Source organism: Melopsittacus undulatus, chromosome 8 (genome assembly GCF_012275295.1).
Source record: "Melopsittacus undulatus isolate bMelUnd1 chromosome 8, bMelUnd1.mat.Z, whole genome shotgun sequence".
Classification (NCBI taxonomy): Eukaryota; Metazoa; Chordata; class Aves; order Psittaciformes; family Psittaculidae; genus Melopsittacus; species Melopsittacus undulatus.
In genome coordinates, this window is record NC_047534.1 from 48,910,190 (window position 1) to 48,935,666 (window position 25,477).

The window sequence follows — 25,477 nt, forward strand, 5'->3', positions numbered from 1 at the left end:
TAAACGTTTATACTTATCATGAAGAATCTGAACCAATTAAATAAACATAATTGATGTGAAGCCAGCTGCACTTCTGAAGTAAGGAAGCAGCAAAAGATAGTAGATGTGAAGGCTTGTAACTTATGATTTCATGCGCTATTTATGCACTCTGGTTTAAAGCGCTGTAATACATGGCAAAAGAAGAGGAATTGCCGAGCCCGACTTCTGGAAATTAGCAGCTGCTGATGGCTAATGGGAAGTGGAGTGGAATTGCCAGATTTGCCATTTATAGAAAGTGCTGCCTATGAACACATGATTTATATGATACTCAGTTTAGAGTAGTGATGTTCACTAAGCTAGTATCGCAGGAAGTTACTGAGGATGCTGGGCTTCTGTCTGTCTATGTGGGCATGTAGTGTGGGAGCGGGGCACAGTGTGTCTGTGTGGGGTTATTGAACCTTAACATAACTGGCAATTAAGATGAGCTGTACATGGTAATAAAACAAAGAATATTTCAGAATGTTACATGTACAAAAATATGACTTTCAACTTTGAAAATAAATAAGTTCAGTTTATTAAGAGCTGGTGTCAATGCTGAACAAAATACACATCCTCCAGTAAAGAAACATTTTGGTGAACTGTTTTTTTTTCTTTTTTTTTTTTTTGATTTACTAAAATACAAGTTGGACCTTTTTTTTTTTTCTCTTCTTGTAAATATATCATTTGTCTCCCTTAATTACATGTCCTTATAACTGTGACCATCATTCTCCTTTAAGCCAAAGACCGAGGTTTGTTTTTTTAAATTCTCAGGAGTCTGGCCACATATGCAGGTTTTTATAAGGGAATATACTTGACGATGAAAAAAAAAGAAAAATATATTTTTTCTAATAAATAAAAATAATTTAAAATGCTAGAGGCTATACATGACTAGTTTTGATTATGTTCATTTATAAATGAAATCGTTTCCAAAATACGTGGAAGCAATATTAAAGGCAGACAAACAATCATCTGTCTACTTTTTATTTTCCCATTAAGCTTGCCCTTCTTAACTTTTCCATCAGTTGTTCAGCATGTAAGAGGAATAAATGTCACATCACCATTCATGAAGTTTGTCAGGCTTTAAAAAAATAGTTCTGTCCTCGAAGGAGTCAACATTCATCTTCAACTTCTCTGATTGGTGGTATCAAGCTGCTTGTCGATTTATATTGATTGATCTGATTGGCCATGTGAGTGCTCATGGGCTTGATTTGAATGTTTCTGGGATAGGCATTATCCGGCTCATCTGTAAACCATTTCTTTTCTGCTAAGGAGCAAAATGGGTAGAGACAGAATAAGGAGGGAAAATGAGAGTTTTAGTTAGTGACACACATAAACACATAAACATTAGAAAAAAAAAAGGAGGGGGAGCAGTCAGTAAAGTTTACAGAGAAAAGGCGATCAATAGAAGGTGACTGTGACTAATTACTAGCAGTACAGTGCATTAGATTAATACCTCTAAAAATGCTTTTTATGAAATGATGACTTTGCAAGAGAGCTTTTGGTTTTTTATGCTCAGTTGAACATCCTCTGATTCATTTATTGAAAAAATGATACAAATAAAGGGCTAAACTAAGAAGCCAGGGAGAGCAGATGGGATAAGGGAATGCAGAAAAAAGCATGTGGGTCCATATACAGAGGAACACCTGAAGAATCAGAAGCTACTCTGAACCATTTCAGCCTTGGTGTGGTCACTACGCTGTCTCAGAAATCATTCAGAAGAATGTAAAGAATCTACTGTGAAAGTTGGTCCTAGAATAAATAGTGCTTGCATTCATTCTGCCCAGTGGAAGCCTTCCATGGGATGGTCAATATATTGCAACTTAGCAACCTGGCTGCTTGGGCACTGCTAAAATCTTCTGTTTGGGAAGTGGTACGGAACACACCTGATGCTATAGATGAGGGGCTCAAGAGTAATTCTGAATGGGTTGGTTGCAATACACGATAGCAAGGCAGATAAAGTAAGGTCTTAAAGGAAGATTGGAGTGGAAGCTGTTCCTTTTATAACTTTGGGCAGTGTCTTTTTCCATGAACATAGGAAGAATTTTATGGGACTGATTGAAGATGGGCTGGGAACAAAGTGGGAATGAGTGAGGATGCTGAGAGGCTGTGGCACAGCAGCCATTTCATAGACGCTTATCTTTGTGACCGCTATATTGTGTTCATATGCAGATGTCAACAAAAACTTCCTAAAATTCACAAAAGAAAAAAAGAATTAAAATAATTTTCTTAAACCCTTTAAAGAGCAATTACTGCTGTCATTTCTTAATTACAGTTGGGAAACTTTACAAGATAGCACTATTCAGAGTTAGAAGTCCAGGTCTCAGGGTGGCTTATGGCCATTAGGTGCTTGTGCTTTGACAAGCATTTGTGAACAGGGGTCTCCATTCTCACTCTCCTTCCCCATATTCCAGAGGCAAGTGGGCAGAAATGGTTCTGCAGGTGGGATTATACAGATGATGCATTTTCATTATCACATGCAAGGCTTATAACGTCAGAGCTGCTGCTCTTACATGTGTGCACTGCTACTCATGTATGCACCACTTACATGTATGCACTACTACTAATGCACTACCCAATGGCGGATCTGAAATGCTTCATAAGCTTCAGTGTCTCATGTACATATAAAACCTGCTGCTTTTGCTGACCCCTGAAATGCTGCTGTATCTGGGCTAGAATCTGGGCAGGAGCAGAAGCAGGGCTCTTTTAAAATAAATAAATAAATAAGTAAAACTAAGCAGAGCAAAAAACTACCTTGGAAACCCAAGGATCAAGCACAAAAGCTCAGGAGGTGAAGCCAAGAATAGAAACTGGAAGACTAGGAAGAATAAAGGACAAATATCCTGGCATAAATGCACAAAAAGAAGCAACTAGCTTCAAATTAGGGCTTCTAAACAAGTGTATTGGTTTCCAGAATTCCTTAACTTCTCGGTAATTTTTGTTGTGTATGAAATTCAACCACTTACTTATACCTGATATGGATTTTAAGCATCTACATATAACACCCTCACTTCCCAACAACAAATCCCAAACTTGTGGGTATTTAATACATCTTTTATATTTTTTCAATATGTATTTGTTACCTATGCTTATAAAATTAAAAAAAACTTTTTTAAAAAATTGAATTGAAAAAATAAATTGTATTAATTTTTAGTGGCTTATCACCGAAATACAACAAAAGTACTGTATTATTTTTCTTGCGATTTTCTAAAATGTATTTTACATCCCACTTGTTTATGATTAGGGTAAGTATTTCCCTGCTTCCTTAAAGTTGTCGAAGTCTGAACAATATTCAGCCTCCTATCTCCCTCTCTCTCTCTCAGCCTCCTTTACCTATTATAATTAAGTTCCCTTTGATTTGAACAGATTGGACGATAGGAATTCATAATGTTACATCCTGCACACTGAAGCTAACTGATTAAGTGCTTTAAATTATTCTCCCTGACAGAATGATAAAGTTACAATCTGTTCAGAGATGATCTACAGCTTGCCAGACTCCTACTGCTTCTTTCTACATTCATTTATCTTTTTGTCAAGCAGTTAGAAAAAAAAAAGGCAAAAAAAAAAGCAGGGCCTCAATTCCATAGATCTTTTAAAGTAATCAGAACATCTGAATTATTAATGAGACTTTAAGGGAATGGTTCCTGATGGGGGCTGGTTTAAAAAAGGTTGTAGGGAAAAAAAATAATCTGGGAATGTGTACACATCAAAATAATTTCAGCTCCATTTAAAAAACCATTTAGTTCGAGTGTGACACATGAACCATTATGCATTTGAGGAAACCAATTTTATGTGATCTACGATTAAACTAACATTTCAGAGAGGTGTAAAGTGTGATGGTTATCATGTTTTAAAAGCCTTGCAAGATCATATAAACAATTTCAAACTAACAGTTTTCTAATGGTTTGTGTTTAAAATGATTTTGAGGCAAGTTAAGCACTGTGAACTTTTATCTCTACCTTTTTTCTTTTAACATATGGTACACAAACTTTCCTCACAAACAGAACTTGGTGCAAGTTAATTCAATCTCATAACAAGAAAGGGAGAACTGTGTGAGTGTTAAGGATCAGCACTGCCCCGTTTATCAGTAGCCACTTCCATCTTCCCTGTTTTCCCTGCAATTTCCAAAGCAAGGCAATTATGCATATGTTAATCTTTACAATGAAACTCATATCCAGTGAGTTGATCTTTAAAAAGACACCATTTGGTCTCTTTATGCCTTTACCTGGCAAGTAATATAGACAAGTAATAAATGCAGAAACTGGTAAATTCAAATTTATTTTTCTGGTTGAGTTTTGGGGTTTTTTTTGTTGTTTTGGTTTGGGTTTTTTTTTCTTGGTTTTTTTTTTTTTTTTTAACAGTGCTGAAACCTTGATCCAGGCATTAGCATCTCCAGCATCAAATGCTTGGACCCAGCTTTATACCTTTCCTGTTCCTTTTCTGCTGTTAAAACTGTCTTTGACCACATTGTGATGAATCTCCTGTGAAAGATCATTGACCTCTACACTTACCTTTGAAATGTGAGTTCAACACTCCTCATCATTACTCTTGGTCCCTAAGATATTCTCCTGCCATTTACTAAATGTCCTTACAGACTTCTCAATCTTTTTTCTTATGCTCACAGTCTGACTTTGACATGTCTTCCAAAGTCTTTGCATGGACTTCTATATATCTTAAACAAATTATCTACTCTTTCCTTTAAATCAGTTCAGAAAATCCTTTTTCAAGTCTTTAAATATTGTTATATTCACCAACTTTTTTTTTCTTCTGTAACATTCAGTCTATTTCTCTCCCTTTTGGCATACATGCATATGGATCCTTACCAGATAAGTTTCTACATTATAGTGAGAATAGGCATAGTATCTGGTGGGTGTGGTTTCCACAGCATTGTGGGAAGGATAGTTGGAACAGCTAAGTAACTTAACGTATCAGAAAGCAGAAACATTTACTTTGCTCTCAAACACCTGTGTTTGCAATAAGCTATCAGCATCCCAGTATGGCCATGAAGGTGCTAAAGGCTTCAAGCTCTTATTACACTTACACAATTAGCATCTTGTGTAAGACTGTTCCCTGCAGCATAAAAAGATATAAATAAATTAAAATGATAAAAAGACAGACTTCTTCAAGTTGCATAAGACTCTAACAATTCTTTCCAACAGATCTATTGGTTTGGTGCTTTAAAAGTTCTATCACAATTCTGGACCAAGTAATCCCATTTTAATACATCTCACTGTGAAACACCCTCTCTTCTGAGCAGAGGTGAAGAAAGTACTAGCTAAACATGCCACAGGGATTTTACTAAATCTGTATTCTCACCATAATCCCCGTTTACAACTGTTTTAAGCATGTATTTTTTTCTTTTGTGACACTTGCTCTTTCAAATGAGTCTATGCGTTTGTGTGCCTCCCCCTCTCCACACAGGTAACTTGTTTATAGCTAAGCTGAAAATTCTCCTATGCAATTTCTTCCTGTATGACAAAAAAGTAACGAAAGTTTCTCCACCACCTGCTCAGCAATTCTTTGTTGCTAGATGTGTATTTTACATGTAGCAGGCAGTAAGTAATTCCCAGAGAAGGAGAGAAGAAACTAACCTAACTTTCTGTGAAGGTCTTTGTTTTGCTCCAAGGCAACTAAATTTTGTGGACAAACATGCTATTTTTGACTTGCTTTTGGTTGATTCTTTTTTTATCATTTTTTTTTAGACTAACAAAACTCTTATTTTTAATACTGGAAATTTCACTGGAAAATGCCTGATTCTGTCAGTTTAGGCCAGTGGCAACCCATGCCAAGAACCTTAAGTCTTTCTAGACAGAGTTTTGTGTGAACACTCAGATCAAAAAGTTACTAAGAACCTAGTTTCCATTGTCAAAACCATGCTGGGACTACTGTAAGTAGCAGCACCTCCTTTCAAAGCTCTAAGATATTACCTCTTGATGCTGCTTTTACACTTTCAAAGACTAATGAGGGTAGTTACTAGGAATGTTTGACTTGGGATAGGTTTCTGAACAAATTGGAGATTACCTCTGACTTTTCAATATTAAAAAAAAAATACAAAATAGCTGATTTAGTTGATTCCTCATAACATATTTGATTCTTCAACTTGTAATGTCCAACCTCCCAATTTCATTAGTATATCCATATCAAGAAATCTTCATCACAGTAATTAACTATTTGATCAATTTGATGTAGTTAGCAGTGAAATTGCACATTGTATAACTAAAAGTGAGACTGCACATTATATAACTAAATAGTTATACAATTGCATATTGTATAACTAAGAATTCTGACTTTAGGGCAGAAGACAGGAGAATCAGAATTTAACATGATTTTAAGAATTAAGATTTGCATCCATATTAGATAGTCCCCTTCTATTTCTTTCAAAGTATACAAGTTGCTTCTCTAATGTACACAGTTTAATTTTTTTTCTGTTTGAGCTGAACGGTTATAGAAATACTATTTATTTGGATATAATCATTACATAGTGTGTGACAAGTGGCTTCATATTAACATCCTTTCTCCTTCTGCTAAATGGAAAACAGATAAAACATTAATGGAAAAGCATTTTGGTGTCAAAGCCATTAACATTCTTCCAAAATGCATAACTGCTCTTGACTATCTTCAGTCAGTATTGCCAACATAAAAAGATGCTCGTGAACATACACAGGGGACAGGGGAGTAAAGAGGGAAGGGAGGAAAGGAATTGAAATGAGGAATGGGAAATAAAAGTAATGTCTGTATGAGGGTAGGCATCTTCATTGAGCAGGAACCTGGGTGTTCACAAAAGGACACGTGCAATTAGAAAGGCAAGCAGATGAGAGGATAAAAAAATAAAACAGGGTTGAGCAACAGCAGCAGCAGCAGCAGCAGCCAGTTTTACTTCTGGTTTGGAGGGAAAAAAAGAGCAAAAGAAAACCAACAAAACAAACAAACAAACAAACCAACCAATAACTGAATAAAGTTTGTAACTATTTGTTTTTTTAATTTCACAAGTTTTCACAAGGACAAAGTTATAGAAGGAAACCCACAGCAGTTGCTAGGTCATGCAGAACCATTAATTGTCATACCTTGGCCCATTCTATTCATCCTTGTTGCACTTTAGAAAAAGAAGTAAGCTATGTAAGTTTTACAATGCTTTTAAACTGTCATATTTCCTGTTGAGCACTTTAACTGGCACATCCTTGTAATTATAAATATTCTCAGGGCAAAACATGGTAACTTTCTTTGAGAAAAGAAATACATGAATTTGTCTTTAGGGTGAAGAGCAACTGTAATAGACTCATTTGTGGGGGGAGCATCCATAATTTGCAATGTAGTTCATTGATAGGATATACAGCTGCATTTGAATGCACATACACATACATACTGTACTCCAATCATTATGCTTAACACTGCACAGTGGTGCTCTCTGCAGCCCACTTAATATGGTTCCAGGTTTTGTCAGTAAAAGTGCTTGGCTTCATTGTCAATTCACACAGCAAGCAAATCTTCAGAATTATCATGCTTGGGAAGGGAAGGGTAGAAAACAACACTAACCATAAAAGCACCTTGTCTGGGTTGGCAGTTAAAATGCTAATCATGCCCACATCCAAGTATTTATTCCCTGTCTGCATGCTTTCTTGCTGGGTGGCCGGGGAATGTGGCACATGTTTCTGGCCTCCCTACCCTGGGAAACTCTTCATACCAGCTAGACATAGCTCTGTATTTCAGAAGGTTGGAATTTGAAATTCTAAAAACAAGCTTGAAGTATCATTTCTATGCTTATCTAGAATAGGTTCCTGTTCACTACTGAATTTAATTCCCTGCCACAGTTTTTGTTTGTCTAGGTGTGTCATTGCTGAGAATCTGCAAGAACCAAATTCTAGCAAGTGTCTAGAACATGATGCCTCAGCACAGCAAATATTTCCACCCCAGCCTGCTTGCTTTGCTCATTAGCTCTCTAGGACACAGTGATTTTTCTTCCCAAATGGGAAAGACCTTAAAGGCACTCAGTTGTCTTCCCCTGTCTTCCTCCGTACTGGCATGCACCTGTTGAAACTGAACCAGCTAGAACATGGAGCAGGATTTCTAGAGGTTCTTCACATATTAGGACTCTTGTTGGAAGATTTATATCACCACTCTATCTTGGAAAAGTTAAACTACCATCTGGGGAAGGGAACAAAGTCACTTGAGATCTGATACTTAAGCATAGAAAAATGCTTGCTCTTTTCTGAACATTATTTATTCTGTACATAAGGTGACTAATTCACCTTTTAAAGACGTAAAAGTCCCAGGAAGGCAGTTTTTAATGACTTACATCCAATATTTATGATACATATGGCTTTTTATCCTAAATGTCAAAAGTGAAAGAAAATATAGCTATTCATGTGGCAGTATAAATAGACAGAATAATAATTTAATATGCAATTAGATTCTTTCTAAACTTAAATTAAACCATTGGAGTTTTACAACTCCATGACCAGACAATTTCAGTGTTAAATGGAAAAGACGCTATCTCCAAAAGGCTACTATTTTAGAGAAAGTCCTTAAATAAGCAGGAAAGTCCCTGATGTTGCTTCTGTATAAAGCAGGTGCGTAGCAATTATCTATATGAGTGTAAGCCCTATACAATATAAGCTTTAAGAGTGAAAAGTCAGTAGGGATTTTTCTTTTCCCAATGGGTTAGTTTTATAAGCTTTAAATAAATTTAGCAACTCCTGTAAATATGAATATAAAAAAACCTACTGAAACATACATCAACACTTCTGCACTAAATTACTTTCTTTGTGTGACTCTGACACCAAGAGCAAGTGTTCATGTTAAATACACTCTATTTTCTCATATGTAGAGTAACTGCAGTGAGTTATTTATGTTTTCAGTGTGCCTATGGGTTTAGAAATTTTTTTCTCCCCTAGCATCATAAATAACTTTTGGTCCGTCTGCTTTGTTGCTGTTGTGCTTAAGGGTTTTATGGTGGTGAAATAAAAATGACAATCACATGCACACTGTCATACATATGCAAAATATGTGTACAAAAAGGGGAGAACTCCATGGGAAAATGGGGAACATTACTGCTGGAAACATTAACTGGGGAGAATGGGTGGTGAATGCAAGTTTCACACACAGTGGGAGCAGGTACACGTATCAAAGTCTATCTTCCTGCACATACTTCTGTTTTTCCCGTGAATCCCTGGTCTTGGTGCGATTCGGTCGGTTTGCTGTTGATGGGATGGAGTGAACTGATGAGCTCTTCTTGCTGGAAGAATAGGAGGAATGGGAGGAATGAGAAAGACTGGCCCGAGACTGGCCAGCATTGTGGTCAAATTGCATCAAACAGAAGATCAAGTCTGTCGGCACAAGCTCAAATTCATATGGCGGGTTTGTGATAACATAACTGTAAAGAAAGGAAGAAAGAGAAAAAGAAAGAAAAAAGAAAGAAAGAAAGAAAGGAAAAAAAGAGAGAGAAAACATATTTATATTTGTACTAAAAAAAAAAAAACAATTCTTCTGAAGTTATCTCATGAACATTTACCCAGTTTTGTGCATTTCTGTTTCCTTCGGAAATTAGTGTGTACCTAATTTCAGTTCACACAATACTAATTATTATTTAAGACCTTCTTATGTCAAATATCTCTTTTTGTATGTTTTCTGTTGCACAGACATAATGTCTGAGTATGATGTTCTTTCTTCAAGTGAATCATGTCATGATTTTTCAGAGAAGACACCATACAAATCACCTTTCTTTCAGTAGTTGCACCATAATGCAATGTCTGTAGCAAACAGATTTACGTATTGACAAAAACCAGTAACATATCCACCAGCAATGGTATTTAAAAGAATGGTATTTAAAATAAGAAAAGGGACGCAGTTATACTGAAATACGTATTTACTAGATATTTAATAAATAAATACTGACAGTAGAGCAAAGGATATAATTATTTGTTTGGACTGTGACTGTATATAAAACAAATTCAGTAAAATATATCAGAAAATTTGTGGTAAGTTTAATTTTGTTCATTCATTCAATGTGTACATTCATGACCTCAAAAAGCACCTATAAAGAGAAATCTACACATCCAAGAATCCAGCATTGTTAAGTATTGCCAAGCCTGAAATAAAAACCACCTATTTCAAGAATGCCCACCTCCAACTAACTCCCTTTGAGGATAAGAAAGGGTTTATGGAGGCTGCTGCTAAATTTTTTCATGCATGTGAAAAACATATCTGAAGAAGCCAATGGGCATTTTCTGTCCCAGCAAGAAATGACTCAAAATTGTTCACAAACCTCACAACTTCTCTTCAAATTAATTCAGTGCTGGTGAGAAATCTGCTTAGCTGCCTCACAGACAGAAGTCACTTATTAATCCAGCAAATAATCCCAAATATAGAAAGTAGAGTGTAAATCTAACCTGAAAATAATTTTTTCTACCCAATTTGTCCAAATCCTCACGGAAGAAACTGATCTGGTAGGCTGCAGTGTTGTTTATTGCCATGTTCACCCAATAATTATGCTTTTTGTAGAGAATGAAACAGCAACAGATGGTAGATTTGTGATAGTCCTGGTATGGGTCTGCGTGTGTATTTCTAGGGGGCACTTAATTAAGACACATTTCAAGTAAGCTGCTAAATAGCCTCCAGTCTGAAAAATGCAAATGTGTCTGCTCTATTAAAAGCACTGAGGTCAGCCTTGGTGCTACCAAAGTGAAAATACAGCCTAGCAAGAGAAAGGTTTCCATTTACTGGAAGAAATGATCAGATACAGACAGTACCAAGGGGAAACCCACTAGAGTATTTTTTGAGCATTAAAAAAAGAAAGTCTAGCTACTAGAATCTAAACTCTCATCAAGTAACTTACAGCTGATTAGATAAGCAAACTGAAGTTCTTCCCTTCTATGCAAGCAGTGCATAGCATCATAAATCAAACAAGACAGAGCAATAGATGTTCTGAAAATTTGCTTTAAAATTTTTTTGTTAAAATTAGCTGAAAACATATGCTATGATAGCCAGCCTAAAGCTGGTTTAAGCTTAAACTGAGCTCTTAAGCTCAGCTGAGGAGTCACCACTAAATCATCGAAGAAGTTAGCTTTTGTGGCAAAGTTATGTAAAAAATAGAGAAAGCTCTTTTTTAGATTTATTACAGGCACTGGGATCTTCCTCACGTCGAAGACTGAAGAACAGTGAAGCAGAGATGTTCTGAAAGACTAGACTTACCGTTTAGTGCATTGGCTGGGAGTACTTAGATGTGCATCCCTTAATCGATAAATTCCAAAGCAAAGCATATTGTATGTTTTCAATGCTTTACAAAATAGATCTCCATAACAACCTCCATCCTAGGAGAAAACAAAGGAGAGGAAAAAAAAGAAAACAACATTGTTTTTTTTTTTTCATTTTTCTTTGTTAACACAATGCCAGGGAACAAGATTTTCAGTATAAGTCTGTACTATATATATATATATATATATATATATAGGACAATGTATAGAGAGTCCACTGTTTGTCACGAATGAGAACCTTTTACTCAGGAAAATGAGTAATCTAAAATGTTTTATTTCAAATAAGTAGTGATGTAAAGTGATCATTATTTTGGAGATCCTTGGTCCATGAAATGATCATAAATTGGGAAGAGTGAGTGGTTTGCTTTAGGCTGGAAATACAAATTTTGGTACCAAACAAAGCATATTCTACAAATTAAATATGGTATTAGAATTTTTTAGTATTTTTCTACCCTTTTTTGGTAGTAGCCATACTGTCATCTAGACAAATACATTTGTTGGGGAGCACAACAGAAATTAGAGTTCTGAGGAGGTTAAAAGGGAAATAATACATCTCCCACTGTGAAATAATGATGAAATTTATGTCATATTTCACAAACTAGCCTAAAATGTTTTAATTAGGAAAAAAAATCAGGTTTCAGCAGTTTATATATTTAAAATACTGAATTCTTAAGTAGTAAGTAAGTGTTACTGCATTCTGCCTTCACCAATGTAGTGCAGTTGAGGCCCTGGCAAAACAGTATTTGAAAGACTGGTATTGCTGCTTTATTTGTGAAAACATAACACTGCTGCCCAAGTGTTCTGATGAGCTGTTAGTCTCAGCTATGAATGGACTTCTACATGAACTGAAAGGTTTTTTACTTCTGTGTATCCTTATCACCCCTAATCCTTAAACTGAATTTGCTGTCATTTCTATGAAGAAGGTCACTCCATTAATTTTGAACAGAAATGGTGAATACAAGGTTAATTTAAGAAATATCAAATCCTGCATCACCATCAAAGTGAAGTGAGTGCTTTGGGATTTGACTCAAGATTACAAGATTTGGTCCAAAAAACATTTCTACACACCTCTTTATGCCAATACACTGTTTTTAAAGATGGTTTATTTATTGGTTTGGGGTTTTTTTTTTGTTTATTTCAGTCTCAGGATAATGGAGTCAAAATGCAAAAAAAAAAAAAATAGCATTTTGCAAGAATGCTACTTCATCCAGAAACTCAACAAAACTCAACAATAGGTATTGATATTATTCATGTTTACAACAGATTACTGTTAGAATGGTTACATCATCTAAATCATAAGATTCTATATGATTCTGTTCGAAGTCAGCTCATCTAGTTTCTAGTCTGACAACTAAGAGCCACAGGATTTTCTGCAGGAAAAATCCAGGCAGGGAGTCTGGGAAGTCATATAGCTTCTCAAAAAGCATAAGAGCAAAGCTGGGCTCTATTAAATTAAATAATAGAAATTATACACTAATTAAGATAGATTCTTAATTCACTCTGAGAGAATACAAATAGATTGTAGACCAGCCTTGGTCCTACATTTCCCTTGTGATCTTACCCCTAGGTCTGCAAATGGCCCATCATACAAAGCCAACTGAGCAACTCGACACCTGTCCCTGTTTGCAAGTGTCTGGGGCGTGCTGTAACCTCCTCTCAATGCATTTTCCTCAGCAATCAGTGCTTCCAGCTCTGGTGTGGCTCCTCCTGTTACCAATGTCCGTATCAGTGTGAGGATATTGTCATTGAAGTATGTCTGCAGAGATAAAAGAAAGCTCTTTAAGCAAACACCATTAAAGTCACAACTGAAGACATCCAAATTACAACTTTTCTGTGTTTCTGCTGTTTAAAGTTCTTGGCTGTCTCTTCAAATAATTTTATACAGAAAGTGAAAAGACAGCAGACTCCAATTACTCTATTTTCTTCTATCCCATTAGGCTCCTATACTAGGTCCTTTCTTTTAAACACCAATTCAGGCTGATTTTTATTAAAGTACAAAAATTTGAATGATTTATGTTTCCTATAATTGGTGTTAGTAGTGATGCAATGACTGCTTTCCTTCTCATTGCCTTCGTGTCTAATAATGGGCTTTAGGACATGTAATTGTAAAATTCAGACCACATTTAAAGCTTACACAGACTAGATTGCCTTTTTACTCTTGTCACCAATTCGTTGGGGAGCTGCCTTTGTGCTGCAAATGTCATTACTTATTACTGTGGCTGGACTCTAGCAGTCTAACAATGTATTGTACTAAACATCTTATTACAAGACTTGACAGTGTTCAGACATAAGCATGTATCAATTAAACATCTTGAGTTCATCCCAGATACATGTACGATGAGTCTGGGATCCTGGTGGTCCTTTTAAAAAACTCTAGGGTATAGGGTAAGTGTGGTTTATTAGGGAAGATTTACTCCACACTGACATTTTGCCAGCATCCGTAGCATTGCTGGTCTGTCATGCAAACAATGGGTATTTTAAATATTAATTTAATGCCAGATGAATGACTTTCAAGTTCACTTAAAAGTATACTGGTATAGTCAGAAATACTCAGTTAAATATCTGCAATGTAATGTACTGGGCAAAAAATACCCTTTTTTGTAGTTGTTCATTCAAAAATGAACAAAAAAAGGAGACACCATCACTTACAATGTTATTAATGTCTGTTTTCAGAAGCTTTGCAAGCATGAGGGACACGTGAGAAGAAAATGAACTCACTGTAAAGTACACAGGGTTGGCGTTACTGGAGTTGTGGATTCCATTACTAGATTTATGACTTTTGTTGAATTTAGGAATTGGAACAAATGTCTGTATATCCAATCAAGTAAAAATGAATAAGGAATTTTCAAACAGCACTTGTTTTCCAAAGATAATACTTTTTAAATAACACTTTTCATTAAATTAATTCTTCTGTCCATGTAAAGTAATTGTATTCAATACATGGGTAAACTAAGGTACAGGTTGAAATATTTTATTCTGAGATCAAAAAGCAGAACTGGCTTCCCATCCATGTTACTTTGATATTCTTCCTTTGTATAATGAAACTAGTTCTATTGTTTACTTGAGATGACAGATAAGAAGGTTAGCAATGTTTTTCACTGTTAAATTTAAGTTTCATAACTTCAAGCTTTTCTCCTTATTTACATATATGCCATTCACTTGTTGACTAAATTCAAATTAGAGGAACCTACTGGTATTTTTATACATGCCCTAAAGCAAATATTTGCATCTCATCAATTCCATTTATTTTAGATTACCTTCGGTAAGGCACTATATATTTTAAATACAAAGCGTAGCGTAAAGAGTTGTCTGACATCAGCAGGTGTTCAGGAAGATTCAGTTAGTCTAAAACACCAGCTAATCTCAAATCAGCTCTTCCATTTCTGAATGCACTGTGTAACAATTCAAGTGCAATACTCAAACCTTTCTTAACATATAGAAAAATCAATGTGACCCCTTGCAGGAATGTAAGTCTGGAGTGATTACATGACGTTTAACAGGAATGGCCACAGTGAGAGAGAGAAGACATTCAGTCATGATTGTTTATTCCTTCAATTACTTGACGTCCCTCAGGTGAGAATCAGTTGCCCTCTTTGACAACACTTCTCACTGCGCTATACTTTTCCAACATGGAAGTACTCAGAATAAAAAACAATATTGGCATTAGTTAGTTTGTTTTCTTAGTCTTTGTCAGTGTATGCTATATACCACTCAGAACTAAAATGAATTAGCACAATTCCTTTGCTCCTGCACTTAGGACAATAATGTTGCTTCACATCAGTTTCATGGATATAAAGCCAAATTCTGCCAGATCTAGATCTTGGAGGCACTGCAACTCTAAAAGCTGGAGGAGCCCTTTTAGTCAAAATATGCTTCAACATATTGTATATGGCACTTACTTAAAGCACACACCTTCACAAAAGCATACCATTTTATGCAATAGTCTCTTTTATCATGACTTCCCCACTGTTTTATTCAGTACTTTTGTTTCTTTTTCTTCTCTGAGTAGTGATATTATTCAAATAATAATTATTCAAAAAAGCTCTTTTCAGTTTTACATCTTTAAGATAGAAGAACATGAATAAAAAAGGTAAGAGCGTATCTTTACTGGTAGATTTTTCAAGACTGGTTTGCAATGACTATGGAAGAAATATTCACCTGCTCTAAGACTGATGGATGCTGGTTCATACAAAATAGCCTGTTTTTATAAACTGCTGACTTGCACTGTTTGGTAAAACAGGCAAAAGACTAAAATAGTACTAAGAATTTTATTACTCGTTAGGAGGTATCATTAGGCCAGCATTCAGTTTTCCAACTCTTTATTCTGTAATTCAAATTATAGCAACTATAGCCAGAGTCCAAGATATAAACACATATACTCATAGTTCATCTGAATTTTGTGCTATGCAAGTTCACAATCACCCCTTATAAATTCAGTTGTAGCTCCATAGAGCATGATCTACTAAAAATTATACTGTGGCCATATTGCTCATTTTACTACAGATCTCATATTAAACCAAGAAATGAAATCAGCAGTAAAATAATGTATCAAGTCAGGCACCTGTCACAAATTCATTAATACAAATATAATAAAAATACCCCCTTCCTCAAATCCCAGTGTAATTAAGACATAATGGGTCCAATTCTGACTTATGTGCCAAACAGGAATAACTCTGGGAGCCATACAGTACTATAAAACTCATGGAAATGAGAAAAGAATCAGGTCTATTGTTGATGGAGCTGAATGCTGTCACTGAAGAAAGGCTTCCAACTGCTAGACAAATGTTAAGGCAAAGCTGAGACAATTATTAGCAAAGGATGCAACATTTATCTTGGAACAATGGTTTCATTTGAGTTTCACACCATGACTGATGTGGATGTCACCACTGATGACTGAGCACAGCCAAATTATGTTTTTTTGGGTTTTGCCATCTATGAGTGAAAAGACTCCAACTTTCAGGACAGACTGCTCTGGCATTGCAACAGATCAGAAAACATCCAACCATAAGCAAGAAAGGATGGGTGAATTAGAAAGCTGTGACTTGACACCTTCTGCTGAATAGGATTGCTTCCTCCTGTACTAATACACTTCCCAGGAAAAATTCAGCTATCCATAATTTCGACTGTCACAAAAATCAGACTCCTCTCATTACCTCTTGCCAGTTTGGAACTGGAGAACACTGAAAAGCAGAATTAGTTGATATCCATTTCCTTTAGAATAATAATACACTGAAATTAATTTGAGAGTGATCTTCTACTTGCTCTCTGGGATGGTACATGGCCTGGATATGCCAGTACTTGTAAGAAGCTGATCTACAGAATGTCTTTGGAAAGGTGCTGCTGTACTTAAAGTAACAAGACACTTTCCAGTGATGGTAGTAAATCCCTTTTGTTGACTGTAAAATCATAACTGAAGAAATACTTGTTTGATGCTGCCATTAACTGAGTCCAACACTGGACATCTGTATGACATCACTATGATCAGCATCCTGTATAAGAATGTGAAATAATCATTGTCTAAACACAGAAAAAAGAAATGCATCATAGACACTGAAAGTGGGCAAATAGAAAGGAAATTCTGATATAGATATTTGAGCTAGCACTGCCACCTAGCCCATGCTCCAGAATTGTAGCACAGCTCTTTCAAATGTTTCCGGCATGCTTTCCCATTTGTTCAATCATTTTTTAAAGTATAATTATCAGAGTGCTTATGTTTTGCAGTTAACGCTGTCAAGTCTTTTAAACTAACTGGTCTTTTGCAGAAAATTTAACTGAAAATTAGCACATCTTTTAATAACATTGCTTTAATAGCACTTTGCCTTTCATTTAGAATTACTTTAAAATTATCATTTTCCAAGTCATATTTGCCATTTTTTCTTGTGTTTCTACTGAGGTTTTTTATGGTTTTCTTTTAAGAAGACACCTCCTCCAGTACAGTTTGGTTTTTACATTACTTTCAAACAAATAATGTAACTTGATTTTCTTTTACAGTTGGAGGAATTCTGCTGAATGAATGATTTATATCCAAACCTGATGGACAACTGAACTAACATTGCTAGCTTATACCAATAACAAAACAGCATTTGAGACAGAATCAACAGCAGAAAATAAATAACAGCATTTCACAGTTTGAAAATCCATTGATTCTCAAGATACTGTTCAAGCGTTAAAGAAATTTGGGACACTTTAGGTTACAAAGATGCTTCTTGTTATGCCCCTTTAACCAGCTTGCATAAAAAATAGTCTTGTTTCAAAATGTCTATATCAGTGATTAGAACAGTTTCTTTTATGTACAAATAAGACTGTAAGGATCCCTGAGGGAGAACTCTTGAGTAATGTGTATACTGAAAAGTTATTTTGAACTAACTGTTTTAACTTTGTCTTCTATTCTGTGCTATGAAGAAAAAATAGCATTTAGTATTATAGAACAAAAATTAAGTCCTAAAGTTCTAGCACAAGAAAATAAATTCTAGGATATGGGATGCTAAATGGTATAATCCATTTCTGGAGATCTTTGCCTCTAACAGCACCACTCCAACAGTATATCAAGTTTATTATCAGCAGTATGCATGGGAGGGATGCCAACCTGCCAGAACTTCTATGGTTCTCATAGCCTCAGTGCCAAAAGGAATAACAGAAAATCTTTGGCTCTCCGGCCAACTGTTCAAACCTTTGAAGGTACTGTGTTGATAAAACTGGTTTCCTTGCACTGCACAGGATTTTCTCGAATAACTATCCTTAACAAGACCCAGAAAAGGAAAAAGTACTTCTCAAAAATTTACTTCTCTTAAGCTATCCTACTGTAATGTAGCTTTCTTACAGCTGAAGATAAACCTTTTATAAACACCCATATTATCTAAAAAAAAGCTTCCAAAGCCATACTTTTTAGTCCCATTTCAATTTGGTAATGAGAATGTGCTTTGCTTTTAAGGAGTAGAAAGGTTTGAGTACGCTATGAGAAAACAAATATTAATATATCATTCATGTCCCTGATGCTAGTAGACATCTCTTCAAAAATATAATGATTAGCTGGTGCTATTTAACAGTAGCCACTGCCATGCCTAAAACATGGACCATGCCTACAGTCTTCACGTCTGCACAATTAATAGAATGAAAGCATGACTGCAAATCTCACAATTTAGTTAGGATTTGGGCTCAGTTTGCCAGTACTGGCTCTAAATCAGGAAGGATAAATAGAAGCTGGTCCCTAAAAACAAGAGTAGGCTAGGAAATTTAAAAAAAAAAAGAATAAAAAGAAAAGAATAATTAAAAAAAGAGGTAAAATAGTGCAAGTAGATTAGTTTGTGTGAAAAACACTTTTCTTTGGAGAAGAAGTGAAAGGAGAATACACCATTCCTATGAGAGTAGGGATAGTAAAGGGAAAACATTTCACACATCTTACACTTTCTGAAGGGTCAGGAAGAATTGTACTTTTCCAACTCTACTAGGCCTTTGAGGAATGAAAGAGAAAATAACACTGCCACCGATCAGCGAAGCGGTGAAAGACAAACTGGTGAACAATACTAACTGACTGCATCCTTGGCTTGTCTTCTTGATTAGTACTTTCTTCTAAGTTAGAATTTTCTACTCTTGTTACTACATTTAGTTCTCTGGCTTCAGGCTGTACTGCCCCTGACACATAATATGACCACTTAGATGTGAAAATGTTTGAAAAAAAGACTGTTGAAGAAAGGAATTGCAGATGTAGGAGGGGCAGGGTGTCAAAAACTAAAAGTTAACAAAAGCAAGCAAAACCTAAAAATATTGTGACGATCTGTGGGATGAGCTCCAAGTAAAAAAATTTTTGAAAGACATTTTGCTACATATTTCTTATTGCCTCACTACTATTTACATAATACCCTTGCACAACAAAGCAATGGTGTCCACAACATTTTGCTCTTTTTGTGGTGATGCCAGTGGCAATCAGAAGAATTAGCCTTACTTTTTCCAAGATTCTGGGAATGCCCTACTGAACTATTCATTCAGGGACATTAATTTAGTTAGTAGTGTGAGTAGATAAACAACTTTCATTTTAACAATTTGGAACATGTTAAAATATTCCCATTTATAATGTAAAAATGCTAAATATTTTATATAGAGAGATTCTAATTAGAGAAGGTAAGGGAAGTGTTCTTGCTTAGGCTTCCTGAATTTGCCATGGATGCAAAATGTGGCAAGATCTTAAGGTCCTTTCCAACCCTAACTATTCTATGATTCTATGATTAAATAACATTATAATAAAAAGTATTTCTGGAGTTCATTGCAAATTCTAGACTGCATTGGAATAAACATTCATCAGTGTAGACAGATACTATTCATCTGTAGATAGAACATGTGAGTAAAAAGCAGGGAATAGATGTATAAAATACAGATACATAAATATGAAATATTAATATTAAATAATAAAGATCACTATATTTTTTTCTTAAAAGCAAAAAGCTTCATTATGAATTTAGGTGAAGGCCAGACTTTGCTCCTTCAAGGAAATCTGTTTGCTCACTTCTAATACTGTACGGGGTTTACAGCAGATGATTCCCAACACCATAGAATATTATTCCTTGGGGAGCCTATGCTCAGATTTTTAGAAGACTATGTTCTTGCTGCATCTAGCACTGCACAAGACTGGTTTGAAAACTTAACCAGTATGAAGCAAGGGAAGATGAAAAGGAGTACGACTGAGGCATTTGCTTTGAAACTGTACTATGGCTGCAAACCAAAAAAGCCTAATGTAAATGTAATCAAAGGCCACCATCTGCAGTTTCTGTCATGCAGTTACATTTTGATTCACAAGACAACTCATGTCAAAAAGATAGATAACCTCTCTTCACACAAGTAGAGTTCATGTGATGTGTACAATGGCTTTCATAAAGTTCTATCACTGTCTCCCAGTGCCCATACTCACAACATTGCTCATGGCTACAGGAAATTAAAAGCTTAAAACATGGTTGATGCTGTCTGACATAAATGGTAAGAATAGAGACTGAAACACTGAAATTGGGTCTGGTTCTCAGAAGGAAGAGACAACATTTTTTGGAAAATATTATACTCTATAGCCTGATAATGAGACTTTCTGATTTTAAAATTGTGGACTCATGTTCTTCTTATATACCTCAGTTGTTCTAAGGTCTCTGTGTCCAACCAAAAAATAGCCAAGTTTAGGCTCTGAAATCCTCTTGACATCTAAGTGTCTTTTCCTGATAACCAGTGGAATAGGGACTACACTTTCATATTCTTTCACAGTAAGTCTGATATAAGGGAATGAAAAAGGTTTTGTTTGCTTACTGCGCTCATGAGAGAGTCCAATACACTGACAGCAAATGCGGTTCCACATGCAAATGGCTGCGTGAGATACAGTTCTGTGTCTGGATCATCATCATCATCTTGGTCCAAGAACTGAACATTTGAATCATTTACTGAAAATAATAATAGAAATCAAATCAAAAGGTGCTTCTGGGTCACCAGCATGTGAGCTTACACATTACACAGTCAGAAAGAAAAAGAAACAGCATATGTCTGGAAACACAGACTTGTGTCTTTGACGTCACTGAAAATGAAATCAAGATGGATGTGAAAATGTGCATTTAAAAATCTGTTATTATCTTCCTTGTAAGAAGTGACTCTCTTGTTCTTAGGAAGTGACTACCTCTGCCGTAAAAGTAGCTTCGTGGCACCAACTGCCTGCGCTCAAGATGAGATACATGATATTTTATATATTGAGACAATCTTCGTGTTGGTTGAATACAGTGGCTAAGGCTGTATACATGTACAATGAAATGTTATCACAAGATACCAAGTAAGAACCCCATTGTAAAATAAAGGCTGTCTGTAAAACTCTGATATAGCCCACAGGCACCTGCTAAATATGCTGCTGTGATTCTTACTGGGGTGGTGTTAATGCACTTACAGCTCAAAAGAGGATAAACTGTCCTGTTAACATGCATCTATCTGAATGAATGAGCAATACTTCAGCTATTTTCTTGCAGCACTGCCTTTTGTTCAAATATTTGTCTCCATAACTTCAGCTCCCAAGCCACAAATTCTGCATTAACCCGTGTGAATCTACATCAGGCTGTTTTAAAGAAAAAGCCCAAATAAAGTAATATTTGTCATTTAGACTTGCTCTGGCATTTCACTATCACAGTTAAGCTCTGTCTCCGTCTCATTCCACTGCAAACAGTTGTTTCCTTGATACCATTGTATCAAGTGTATTATATTTCATTTAATACTTAATTTCCATATTAGTCCTCCTCAGACATGAAAGCACAGACTGCTTAGTTATGCCATTAAAATATCCTTTAACTTATTAAATGACAAATTAATTTCAGTTCCATGCAAAGAAAGCAAATTAAAAACTTTTTCAGCATTTGAAACTGCACATGTTGACTGTGTTCTGATTCCCATGTGAACACATCTCCTGAACCAGACAGTGAACTTTGAAAACAGCATGAGAGCTGCCTTTAATTTGATCTGGTTTCAGCTCTGGACTTCTTAGGGTAGAAATCCTTTTGCCTTCTATTCAGATCTTCCTTCCTATATAGTTTAATTTTCTATCCACTCCTTTTCCAACCTGTATATATTACTGTGCTTAGCTTACAAAACATGAGTAACTATAGATAAAGTCTCAGAAATGGCTGCCTAATGGAGATGAGAATTGTTAGTTTCCATTTAGAGCACTACTGAGACAGTACTTGGCCATGATCATTTAGTCAGCACCTGAGCTGAAGTAGGATTTAAAATTCCTGCCTTCCCACTCCCTGATGTAACCATAAAATCATAACACTTCAGCATTGTAAATGGAGAATTGTTCTGCCCCAGAAGTCGGGGGAATTTCATCGTAGCAAACACTGATATCCATGATATTCCTTTCTTTGTACAATGGCTATCAATTTATTCTCCAAATTCTTGAGCAAAATAGTATTTGAGAGCCTGATGTATCATTTCAAAACATACTTTTTGAAGAGGCTGTGCCTTAGTTTAATGTGTTAGTTGACAGTAGGCACTATTGTAGCATTTGTTTTCCACTTATATCTGGCATACCAATACCTGACTTTGACACTAGCTTGCTACCCATAAGTGGTATCAGTTTCCAAGCTGCTACAAATCTAATGGGAATTCTGCATGTGAGATCGTATCCTCAATATCTTTATCTTTCTGATGGAAGTTAGCACTCTAGGATTTCTACTTAAAATCTCTGGGCTAGGTGAGGTAGGCTCAAACGTATGGTGCTGCGTCACAGGAAATGCTCATCAAACACTGCTCACAAAAGCTGGTGAGAGCTCTCTCTATTGAGAGGAAGCAACACAGAAGCTTGTCTGCTTTTTTACAGCTTCAAAACTTGAGCTTCTGAGAAAAGGCCACTTCCCACAATAAAAGAACAAATAGCTTAAGGGAAAATATGATGCTGCGGGTGTGTGTTCTGATATCTTTTACTTCTTCTTGGACTTCCTGTGGAATTGCTAAGGTATGTCCACCAAACTGACAACAGGCTGAGGTCACAAAAAGAGAAAAAGAAAGAGAGAGAGAAAAGGAGAGAAAAATTGGTGGAGGGGGAGGGAAGGCCCAGGAGGTGGGGACCCAGGCCAAAGAAAATGAATTGGTGAGAAAGTGCTATGGAAACAGCCGGCAGGTCAGACGAGTGTGATCAAAGGTTTACTGATGCTGCGTGAAAAAAAAAATCATTAAGAAAGGCCAGAACAAGACAGTCAATTTCAACCAGAACCACAAATAAAACACATTCAAAGCAGTGCCATGAGGGTAGCCCCTCTGATACAGCCAGATAAATAAAGGAAAAGCTGATGACAGTAAGAACAACAACAGAAAATAAGACAGTGATGTGAAGGAAAAAGGCACTCTTACCCAGTTCAGTTATCATTAGAATGTGGGTTCCACTGTTTTTTTCCTGACTGATTGAAACCAAAGGCAGAAGTTTGCCAGGCTTAGCTAATAAGTAAAGTATTTAGGGGGAAAAGAAAGTACAGAAAGAGAATAAAGTAAGGGAAAAAGACAGGTAAGGCTCTAAAAAATAAAACTGAAAAAGAAAATAAAAGGACAAAGGACCACAAATCAAGTTTGTATTTGCCATGAAAAAAACAGAACAGCTTCTGCACTTCACATCACACCACTTGACAACATAAATACCCACAGCTAGAGTGGAAATCAGAGCCTGGTTACCTACCATCATCGTATTCTCAGGAGTAAAATGTCTCATGCTATTATACAGAGTTTGGTTACACATGATTAAACAGTTCTGGACCATGAAGAAATAAACAAATGGCCTCTTACTATTGATTAAATGCACAGGAAATGTCTGCTCATACTTATTGTGTTTTTTTTCTTTTCTAACCTTAGCCCAAATACCCCTGCTTATTTGTTGCACTATGTAAAAAGCATCTCTGATAGAGTGTTTATTTAGGAAAATGGAGAAAACCCAAAGGAATGAGAGAACTATATTTCATTAATTCAAACAAAAAGTGAAACAACTGTTACTAATCTTTTGTTAGAGAGAGTAATTCAGTTATCAGAAGAGAAAACAGCAACATAAGATACAGCATAGGTAACCTTCCTGAGACTGCATAACAAGAAAAGTGGGAATAGGTATCAGAATACACATGAAAGGGTAAACACTAGCTTTCCTTACCTAACTCTGTTATAATAGGGATGTTGGCTCCTGTTGTAATGGAGGGTTGACGTAAAAGGCCATGGACTGGACTGTTGTCTGGAGATGACCTATCCATCCCAGGGGGTGTAAAGCCTAAATGAAAAAAAAAAAAAGAAAAGGAAAATATTTACATAGGACAAATTATATTAAAAATATCTCCACCAACAGAGAATTCTCTATCTCTGTATTTTTTTTCCCCCAGAAAAGTATAGCAAAAAAATTTTCATTTTAAACCAAACTTTACTTAATTTTCAACAATTATTTCTTCAAAGCATAATACTTCACAAATACGCAGGTCATTTCTACTGTAAGATATTTGGTAGCTAATGGAAAAACTGAAATTTATTTTATTATCCTAGGTAGCCTTTGTATCAAAACATGCAAAATGGATGATTACTTAAATATAAGCAAAAAAATAAAGAATTCACTATTAGAGTGGTTTAATTTTGTCCTATTAGTATTTTAAATAATCCTGAAACAAGCACCTTTCCTTAAACCTCAATTAACATTTTAAAGAAAGAGTATTGTTTATAAACAGTAATATGACCACAAGGAACAGCTTGCTTTTATTGGCAGGTTGTAGGTTTAATCAACATGCAGGATTTAAAATTTTCTAACTGTTTTCCAGGAGCAATAGAACGCATACATAGTTGGCTTTTTTTTCTTTTCAGGTGTACCATAATACACATTTTTATAAGGATTACAATTATAGGAACACTGGGATGGAAGGGCCCATTTTAACAGGAAAAAAAAGAAAGGATAGGATGGAAAGAAAAAGGTTTTCAAAATGTATGTAAGAGGAATACTTGCAAAGAAACTAGGAAGAGTTTTATACCTTTGGGGATGTAAAGAAAACAGAGGAGGTAGAGGAAATATATTGGCAGGCACTCAAAGGAAAAAAAAGATCTGGAGAGCAGCAAGGTTCATCTCTAAAAAAGACTGTGTTTTCATCCTGATTCTCTACGCAGTTTGAAATGGTGTTCTTGACACTATATATATATATATATTTTTAAGTAAAAATATGTAGGCAAAGCCCTTTGGAGTTTGATTGCAAGTACTGAAAAATAGACAGTTATACAAAAGCCCATGCAACAGTTGGACTGGAAATTCACAATTGAGACTAATGCATTCCATCTCCCTTGTCCATTAAAGCAGCAGAAAGCATGTTTATTTAATGTCATTATAGCAGAAGTGATGGTAAAGATAGAGTTTGACTTTAGAATTTCACACAGATCAATGTAAGGCAGCATTTTTAAGCAAATATTTGTCTGCTTGGAACAGGATTGAGCCAAGCTCACTGTAAAACACACATTTTTTGAGAAAGTATTCTTTTTTTTTGCCATATTATTACTGAGTTCTTTGATTTCACACTCGACGTTATCCAGGGACAGACTTTTGATCCTCTGTCATTACTGTCCTGAAACAGTTTTGAATCCTCCATATACCAATTCTAAATTAATCACAGCCAAATTAACTTCTGATGTAACTTCATTATCTTCTTGCAGTATGGAAACTGTTTCATTGTGTTAAGTTAATTGACACATTCATTTGCTAC

General features: G+C 35.7%; 1 protein-coding gene across 26 annotated transcripts in view; it reads right to left on the reverse strand.

Annotated features, from left to right (window-relative positions):
* Positions 1-407: 407 nt before the first annotated feature.
* KCNMA1 (potassium calcium-activated channel subfamily M alpha 1) overlaps positions 408-25,477 on the reverse strand; it is a 488,118-nt gene continuing 463,048 nt past the window's right edge. For 10 of the 26 annotated variants that reach the window (XM_005152689.3, XM_005152687.3, XM_005152685.3 and 7 more), the window contains 7 exons: positions 23,902-24,015; positions 20,547-20,677; positions 12,826-13,020; positions 11,203-11,321; positions 9,161-9,385; positions 7,080-7,108; positions 408-1,279 (listed from right to left, as the gene is read on the reverse strand). In XM_005152689.3, coding sequence (XP_005152746.1) covers positions 1,128-1,279; positions 7,080-7,108; positions 9,161-9,385; positions 11,203-11,321; positions 12,826-13,020; positions 20,547-20,677; positions 23,902-24,015 — 965 coding nt within the window. In that variant the 3' untranslated portion in view covers positions 408-1,127. Of the gene's footprint in view, positions 1,283-7,079; positions 7,109-8,617; positions 9,386-11,202; positions 11,322-12,825; positions 13,021-20,546; positions 20,678-23,120; positions 23,205-23,901; positions 24,016-25,477 lie in introns of those variants that run through there. The other 16 variants (XM_005152695.3, XM_005152694.3, XM_005152683.3 and 13 more) reach the window with 11 other exon arrangements.